We start from the raw sequence: 9747 nt of genomic DNA, 5'->3' as shown, positions 1-9747 counted from the left end.
GTCTAGGATTAGTAATTACCGCAAATCATTATTTCCTCGTGTGTCGTGCTTCGTATTTATACCCTGTGTTCTGTTGTCTATTTTTTTTTCGTTTAACTGTACTCTGGACCGTGTCGCTGCCTTAAAGTTATTCTGCTGATAATATACTGATTTCATATTGCAACCTCGTCGTATGAGTTATTGCTCTAACAAGATCAAAAACATAACAATTTTCAGTAGGCTATTGTCAATTTGGCAATTAAAATGAGTTTACACAGTAGGATATTTAGTTTCATACGGACATTCTGTTGATGTGCTTACTGAAGCATTACCAGTTTAGAAGCGAAACTGCTTCTTGATTTTCGTAATATGAAAAGGCTATGTTATGGACATCAGTCATTTTGCAATTTTCGAGGTTTCGCGGACCCCCTGAAAATGCTTCGTGGACCCCCGGTTGAGAATCACTGCTATAGATAAACCTCCAACACTTGGATATGAATTCTGGAGCCGACCTCATAGCCCATTGGTGTTGCCGCTGTGGATTACACCACTATGTTATCTCGACACTTGCCTATAGTGCCTTGATGATAAAAGCCCTGGTAAAGGCGGAAAAACAAGCGATGAACGAAAGAGAAACATTATTGGTATGACATTTAGCGTTGTGAGATTTACGACTTCGTCAATATGAACTGTAAACTATTTCGTTTAGTGACGGGTTAGGCGGCAGTTCCGATTATGGATCACATCTCATGGATCACATGTCATGAATAATATATGTTGATACACTGGGCGTATAAATACATCTATCATTAAACTATAAACGAGCTGACCGCCCGTTAACGCCATGAATACCCATGAGGCGTACCAGTGCTTTATCGCTACAAATGATTGATAGCATCCTGTATTGGTAACTTTTTAGTATCGTCACTTTATCAACATCCCGGTGGGGCTGCTACGCGTATCTTTTATAGCTACGTAAATGTGGCGTATACACAAGTTTTTCACGACCTAGTGTGTTGCGATGATAAATATCGCGAAATTCACAGTTCACGTCGCGACGCTGTAGTCGGTAGTAACGGATATTGGGTAAAAGAAAACTCCGCTACTGGAAACTAGATAAGCGGTAATTTCCGTTGGGATGGGTAACTTGACGAGTACTTACAATAGGATATTTACCGCCAGGCTAATAACGTTACAAGCCCGCGCTGTTCTGAACTCTTCGTGAGTGTGACTATAACTGTAACTTTGCTGGGAAAATTTGCAATTTTCATCATCATCAGGTCATTGGGTGATAATATTCACTGATTAATGAGCAACACACTTCAGAGTAATCCGGAATTCACGGACGCGCTGAAAATCTGTTGTCTTTTTACGTTGTCGTCCATTAGTAGTTTTATTTGACCTGCTTCATACAATGCGAGCGGTCCCTACATCCAGTTCGCCACTATGACGGTTCAGCAAAGCGAACAAGTTTCTCCGAGATGACAATAATCTTTCAGGCGTCAAAATATACGATGTCCCTCAAGCGACACCTTGCGAGACTTCAGTATCTTTCGAAACACAATCTCGATCCTTGCGTTGCGCATCGTCCCCTAACTCAATGCTCTCGTAGTCATGGTGCCTCCGGGCTGCACTGTCGCCCTTGATCTGTAGCGTTGCAGACGGTTGATGGCTTCTTGGGGATATTCCACCTTTGGAATCCTTGTACAAGTGATCGTATTCGCCTTCTTGCTGATCTAAATTACATGCAACTCGGCTTGGAAGATCAGCGGCAGCTGGATCGATAGAATTATATACAGGCTCTTCAAAGCATTCGTCTTGACCAATTTCAAAGTCGCCTGTATTTACCCGGTGGCTCAATACAGTATTCGCATCGTTAACATTACTCTCTGCACCCATGATAATGGCATCGGGTTCGTTGTTATGCAACACTCTATCGTTGGACTCGGTTATTTCATTATCCGTGGAATTTGTAGACCGATCTGAGTTCAGTCGATTTTTGGAATCAGTAGCAACACGACTGCATGCTGGGTTGTAACTCTTCATAGGTGAGGTCATCGGCATTGCGAGTGACTCGCCCTCTCTCGCTACACTCCAATACTCATTCTCTGTCGGAGCAACAACTTCGCCGCGGATACTCTCAATGCCGTTTCGCTCGTGAGGATACTGGTCGTTATGACGTCCGGTGCTGCAAAAGTACATAATCGATTAAACTGTGTAATTGATAGTTCTGTCAGTGCGAGTCCGGTATGCAAAGGTCCTCCACCAAACCCTTTCGTAAGCAGGCACTGTAGTTTGGATTTATTTTCCTATACCGTCGACAAATGAGCAAAGGCGATCAGCAACGAAGTACATTATTCGGACACTAACGTAGGTTTAGCTTATTCGCAATATTTACTCAAGTGGTTTGTTTTATATTATTCCCAGTACTTCTAGAGCAGTAGTTTAGTTTTGAGTTCAGAACACTTTTGTGATAGACATTGTCACAACATCGCGTGACTTAAGCCCCGTTTCACAGTCACTGAATATCATTTCAAAGATCTTACCTGTTTGTGGTGTGGTGGAGACACCATGCGGTATCGTACTTGTGGTCATAAATTATTTTATCCTAGTCGCTAAGATAACATGCCAAAAGTATGCTACCTTAGTCCAAATCTACTTTTCGGACATACTTGAATACTCTCCGGGCCTTTCGTTTACTACGTTCTCTACGTTCGCTGGAATTGTATATAACGGCCTGAGAATTGCTACTTATACTTGTTATTGATCAAAACATTACGGCTTCCTTACTACCTCTGGATGAGTTGCTACGCTGACTGATTTGGCCAACTCCACAAAAAAGCTATTGTAAGATAATATGCTGGTATTCTCACTTTGAAGAAATAGTATAAATATCACGAACTTCTACTATTAGCTAATCAGGGGTTCTCAACCCGCGGCCCGCGGGCCACATGCGGCCCGCTCACGTTTATTTTGCGGCCCGCGACATCTTTCATTATGAACGCAATTATTTCTGACAAGGTATTGTTGGATATTAATTTAGCTGCTTAGCTCTCTTATCGCACCGTCTCTAGTTCGTTTGATTAATCATTTTTGATGTGTTCTGATCTCTTGATATTTGCTTGTTATTGTTTTGAATCTGTATTCGGTTGGACTCTGGTTCACGACAATCCCGCTACGTAGTACATTTTTAAAGAGGGTTTGCTTTCTCAGATATAAATTGAAGACGGTTGTGTCATACTTGTGGAAGAACAGTTTTTCGAAGAACAGTTTTCGTAAGTCGTAACGAAGCGTAGAAGCTTAAAATACGACAGTTTCTTCTGGAGTTATTTATATCGACCGATCTTATAAATAACGTTGCTAGCTAGGTGTCAAGCCCAGTAATCCATATTTTGAGGCAATGTAAAATTGCCGACGGCGTGGCAGAAACATCGTCCCAAATTGCTGGGAATATCGCTGAACCCAAGAAATTTGCTAGAGAAGGTGTGATTTCAATAAAACTCTGCGAGTATTTGATATTTCCGGAACTTAGCAACTATGACAACATAACCTGACATGTCGAAGCTACAGCTGTCAGATTCAACCATGAGTAACAGCAATGTCAGTCAATCTTTTATCGCATGTTCTGAAACACGTTGTCACGTAGACTACTTTATCCTAGTATTGGATGAATTCACCGACTCTACAGCCTTTGTATAGCTAATTATCTGGGTGCATTATGTCAGAATGGACATATTTGTAGAGAAAATGCAGGCTGAGCCAACGTGAAAGGGGGACTAGCGAAAAACATCAAGTTGACAAAGCTAACTTATGTAATTAATGGGGCAGGGCCCACGCCATGGAATGAAAGGAGAAGGGTTGATCGGTTTGCTCAGAAATGACCCCGAACGCCAGATTTCTTCTCATATCACTGAGAGCTCAATGTGATAATGGCATCTCTATTCCGCTTTTAAACAGAGAGTTTGGTTCTCTGTTAGAAGAGTTCAAAGGTGCATATACCGGCCTGTATACGACTGGTAAATGGGCTACGGTAGCCTATATTTAATGGTAGCCCACAAATACATGGTAATAATGTTCTGCGCCCGCAGCGTCTTTTACTGTTAAAATGCAGCCCGTGGTATAAGAGAAGTTGAGAACCCCTGAGCTAATGTGATGGAATGTATTCGGGATTTAGTCTGAAATCGAATATTCAAAACAAGGCATGAAATAGCCTAGGCCTACGTCGCATCTAATCTGCATTTGCTTTTCGCGGTAAGAAGAAAAGCCAGTTGATTAGTCCAATGTAAACTTATAGCTAGTTTAAGGGCGGGAAACTTATCTATTTTGGGAAAGTATGATATGGAGAAATTCAGTTCTTGACTGGCTGAATTCCTGACTCGATACATTAATCGCGGATTCGTCCACCTATGAACGGAATATATGGTATTTATTGTAAGCTTCAAGCGTAATGCAGCGAGACCAAAACAGTATTCAATGTATTCATTAACGTAGGGTACTTCAATTCAATTCAAAGACACAAAAGCTGTCGAAAAGTTCTTTCAACTCATGCTGCAAGTTTGTCGACCCTTAGTAACGACTGCACGAGTGCATGTGAACATCAGTTATATTGGAACGCAGCTTTGGCTTGTTAATGCCCATGGTCGAAAATATATCTAGGCGCCAAACAGATCAAGCAGTTTCATAGCCATCTTATTTAGGTTGGCAATCTTGGAATTACTCAGTGACGTATATAGTCACTACTTTACGTGGCAAACAAGTATCGTGGCATTGCGGCGGTCCGTGGCATTGCGGCAGTCCGTGGGCAGCGGGTCACGTTGTCGTGTAAGACCAGAATCTGTCCACGGGCACCTTAAAATCCAGGTGCGTGCCCGTGGGGGCTGTACGTTGTCTGCCGCTGAACTGGTTGGTTTAATGGAAATATATTCGACGTCTCCGAATTAACGACCTCTACTTGTAATTACCTATCAATTTACCGCTTTACTAACACTCCTATTTCATTGCCAACAATGACTGCTTTTATTCCTATGCATTTATGATCTGAAAACTCACAAAGTTTTCTGAAACGGTGAGTGTATTCATGCTTACCTCGACCTTCCTGTCCCACCAGGCGATCCCCTCAGTCGACTGGTTCGGTTATCATTTCCATCTTCGCACGCATATGGTCTGTCTGCAGGTCGACCGCTTACACTGTCGTAACGTGCTCGAATGTGGTCCCTATTTGGAGAGTTTATATCATCCCCATCAGAAGTAAGACCGGTGTTTCGACTCGCATTTCTTTTAGCATTCGACATTCCGCTAATTGCCAATCCAGGGGGAAGCTCCGGCAGGATAGGAGGGAGTGGCTGAACCACGCTGGGAACAGCCGTGATACCGGTTGTCGAAGATGTAGATGATAGAAGAGAAGACGTCGACGGCTTTTTGGAGCCCATATTCCGTTCGCTCGTGGGCGTTTGCTGCTTAGCGAGCTCAGCGAGAGATATCCTTGTTCTCTTTGAGTTTTGACGCCCAGAACCAGCAGAGTAAATCGCCCCGCCCGACGTGAAAGACAGATGAAGCCTTTCCCGCTGTTTATCTCTGCTGGTTGCGTTGCTGGATGAGCTACGTACGCTTCCTTTGCTGCTCATCGCGTCGCTAAAGTTGGGCGGATACTCACTGCGTCCGAACGTGCCCGAGCCATACCTCAGGCCCAACGGTTGCTGAAATCCGTGCATCAGCCCGCTCGGGATCGAACCCAGCGTCCCGGCAGAGAACGAAGGCTGAATCGGATAGCAAGCGCGGCTGGAGCGCTTCAGCACATTCCAACAGACGGCGATGAGAGCGAACAGCAACAATACAATGAACACGAGGAGCGCTGTAAGTATAATAACTTGAGGTGGGAAGTAAGAATCTAGTGTAACAGGCTATTGGCATCACTGCCGTCATTGGATTAGTTGCGCATAGCAACGATCGACTAGTTGGCAAACTACTATATCGTCTGCGCAGGTGCAGATCGCTAAGTTCTGAATTTCAATCTTCGGTTTTAGGCCTGTGACGTAGCAACATGTTTTAGGGAAGTCATTTCACACTTTGCTGTGTTAGATGCGTAGGCTCCGCAAGATTATTTGGTACTTTATTGGGAAAAAACACGCATAAACGATTATCGTTGTATATTCGTAATTCGTGTAGTGAACGGCCACTGGATAATCTGATAACAGCATAAATTCGGTATTGATTGTAGCGGTATGAGCTTCGATTATTGCAGTAATAATAATGCTTAATTGCGAATTAGTGAACACTGCGGTAACTATTCTCGCGAACACACCGCTATTTATTGGGCTAATGTTCATTGAACGCATGGCGTAGTCGTCACGAAATCACCAATGTTTCTAATCTGTTCCAACATCTCGCAGTCTTCTTATCCTACCGATCAAGATAGTGTAGTGGTGATGCGTCCGGCTCCTTGATCGGTAGGGTCTTTGATTCGATCCACGGCCGCGTCTGACCAAAGACTCGAAGACTGGTATCCGCGGGTATCCTGCTAGGCAATCCGCATCCACGGATAGTATGGAAGAGAAAGAAACGGGGTTACAGACTAGATGACCGGTCGTATCGCGTTTTCATCGTCAAAAGCATCTCGATGATGCAGACGAAAACGAACATCCCCTTCTCCCTCTCTACAGCAAATCAGACCTACTGTGCTACTGCTACCAATAACTCTAATAAATCTACGGAGTTCAGATCATAAACATGCCATGGTCACTGTTTAATTAGGTATCCCTTTACCACGGACGTGTGCATACCTTTATTGCCTAATTCATATGGGCTACTCGTTTCATCAATTTAATCACAACTCAGTACTTGCTATACACTGGTTGTGGATGTAGCTAGCATTCAAAATCAGTCCCCGTAATGACTTTGACAGTCAACAGATTCTAATAGTATTACTATAGATTGGGCATCACTAAAATATCCGAATGAGAAATACATTTACGGTTCCCGCTATACACCTTCGTTATATTATTAGTTATCGACTAGATAAGGTCTTATCTCACAGTGAAAATCGAGCATCGTGTTTACTGCGAACATATCATTCTATGTTGCTGCAATCAGCAGCTGAAATGATCCGGTCTCTGCACACAGAGTGAGCAGTACGCAGTGTTTGTTGCCGCAATACGAATATACGATGCCAAATATTCCTGCGCGTTTTATGAAAAAATGTAGCGACCACTTACGGCGCAGACACATCTCAAATAGCAATGTCGCAAATTAATATCGCCGTGAAATTTTGATACGTTCACAACCCTACGAGGAAGATATAAAATGAGAATTTATTACCATAAGCAGTTGCCAAGAAGCTAGGTAATTTGCTAATTGCGCGACCGACGTCCTGCAAATAGCAACATCAAAGCGACCTTACATCCAATATGAATTACTGCGTAGTTGTTGATGACAGTTGTGAAACCGCCTTCGCCCTCGACAGTGAATGTTTGGTTGTTGCGTCGTTTTGGTCCGTGCAGCTTGGCGTTAGTGGTTGACGTCTGTATTGTTGTCGATTCCGTAACATTTGATGTGAAATACTGGGTGTCCTATGTGGATATTTCCTAAAAAAAAGTAAGCGGTTTTGCTGTATAGAATCATCGACAATTTGTCCGTCTGTCACATGTTCATTATACTGTTGTGGGATTTGATTTGTCGCCTGAGAGCTATCAATCAACCGCAAACAAACTCAGGCTACGTATATATCATATCATAAGCAAAAAAAGGAAATTTCTTCTCTGTGACTCACTTATGATTGTCGGGAATATTGAAAGTTTACGTCAGTATTGAATCTGTCGGTCGCTTCAACACGCAGATACGCCTCGGCGTCTGTATCTTCGTAATGCCCAATCGGCCTATCTCCAGCCTGTGTTTGATTGCGAGATCGTCGTATAACTAATAGGTATATACTCAAAAGTTACGATTTCGCCATTGGTTTTGTGTATTCCGCGTATCGAACGCGTTGAGTAGGGTTTCCCCGAATCTGAGGTATTTCATTCAGCAGGAATTGTCTCGTTATCACCCCATAGCCAAACTTGCAAACAGGGTCACTTAATGGTCCTCCAAACATGGCAGCTATTTCGCAAATATCACATTTTTATCGATTTTAATCATTGCTGATATGGCGTATTAAAATATCCTAGCTATTACCGCTATGACACAAAGCAATGCAAACACAGGTGGATTGTCATTTTGTATCATGATACGAACCCGATGTTTAGCTGCGAATATGAGGAGCTCACAAAGGATAAAAATCGTCGTATTCGATGCCCATTCTCAAATGTCCGTTTACCTGCTCCTCGCTAAGACTCGAGGTGACATCGTTGAGGTTCGGGAAAAGTTGCGTGGCCTGATCAAACGCAATCTGTGACATAATTCTTGATCACGTTTTGTTACTGACCATTTAATGTGCCTCCTTGTGGAATAGTGGCAAACACTGTATTTCTTTCTGATATAAATAGTTACAAAGCAGATGAGACATTGGGGTTGGCCATTGCAATCAGAAAACAACGTAGTAACTTCATTCTATAACCCAAGGGTCGGAAACCTTTATCGGCGAAAGAGCCATATTGACCCTAAATTTCCAATTGTCATGCCCAAAGAGGCAAACACCAATGTCAACTGTCACGTCACGATCGAAAATCCATGACGTCATTAAGACACGAAATCAATTTCATGCCTAGGTCTATTTTTTCACCTAAAAAACGGAAGATTTTGACTTGAAAAACTCAAAATTTTACCCAAATTCCGACCTCACGTATGCAAATTAGCTGTTTCCCATATTATGTTGAAATTGCACTACTTATCTTCATTTCTGGTTGGAGCTGTCAGTCGTTACGAAGTAATTTTGCCTGAAAAACATTTTTGACTTGAATCTGACAAATTTTTACCTTATTTGAACTAAATTCAGTAGTTACATCACGTGTTATAGTAGAAAAAATTAAAATTTGTTGTTGTAGTACGACGATAGATACTTTCCCCACATTATCGGGTAGAAAGTGTCTATCCTTACTAAATAGCTTACCAAGAATTGAGAACGAACGTTCAGCAGCAGCAGTTTTTGGCTGACAACACTGAAGTTGTGCGTACACTGCTGGTGACACACCGTGTTGCTTCATTCTGACAATGTTGTCTTCAAGAATGCGGCCTCTACTTCTTATTAAATACCTGGCTGACGCATGAATCAGTCTGCGGTTTACGGTCAAACGCTGAATAGTGTTTTGATCGTATCGATTGCATAAGTTGAGAAAAATCAGTCTCTCGTGTTGAAAGATGTTATCTCTGTCGTAGTTAACAGCACGTATATATTCGCGCTAGGTTTACGTAGTGGACTCTATAAGGAAGTAGCCAAAATGTACATTAGAGATGAGCTTCGTTTCCATAGACAACCTAACAATTTCATGGGATGAACAGATTTTTTAATTTTTTTAATTTATATTTATATAATAATTAATAAAACGTTCTTCTCCTGTAGCAATCTGGCTACTGGTTGGAATTGAACCAAATTCAATGTACGGGCTTTAATTAGTTAACCTAACAATTTTATCAAGTAACCAGCACAATGTGAGAAAAAAAGTCATTTTTCAACACCCGTAATGTACATTTTTACAAGGTTTCTAGTCTTCTAGGCTATATACATACGCGGTTGAACTGTTCTCGTTGCGTTTCATAGCGTAGATCAGTGGTTCCCAACCTTTTTCGACTCATCACCCCCTTTTCAAGCTCAAAACCGATCATCGCCACCCAAATTTT

General features: G+C 42.3%; 1 protein-coding gene across 1 annotated transcript; it reads right to left on the bottom strand.

Annotated features, from left to right (window-relative positions):
- Positions 1-225: 225 nt before the first annotated feature.
- Positions 226-7549, bottom strand: LOC145442052 (uncharacterized). The gene is made up of 3 exons (XM_080320049.1): positions 7376-7549; positions 5065-5830; positions 226-2167 (listed from the first exon to the last, which is right to left on the bottom strand). Exons 2-3 carry the CDS (start codon positions 5688-5690, stop codon positions 1501-1503), a joined length of 1293 nt encoding a protein of 430 aa, XP_080176175.1. The 5' UTR covers positions 5691-5830; positions 7376-7549; the 3' UTR covers positions 226-1500.
- Positions 7550-9747: the final 2198 nt, after the last annotated feature.

Source organism: Botryllus schlosseri, chromosome 1 (assembly GCF_051294905.1).
Source record: "Botryllus schlosseri isolate E-star chromosome 1, Bs_hap1, whole genome shotgun sequence".
Taxonomy (NCBI): Eukaryota; Metazoa; Chordata; class Ascidiacea; order Stolidobranchia; family Styelidae; genus Botryllus; species Botryllus schlosseri.
Note: the sequence above shows the minus strand (reverse complement) of the source record. Positions and strands in the feature narration are given on the sequence as shown.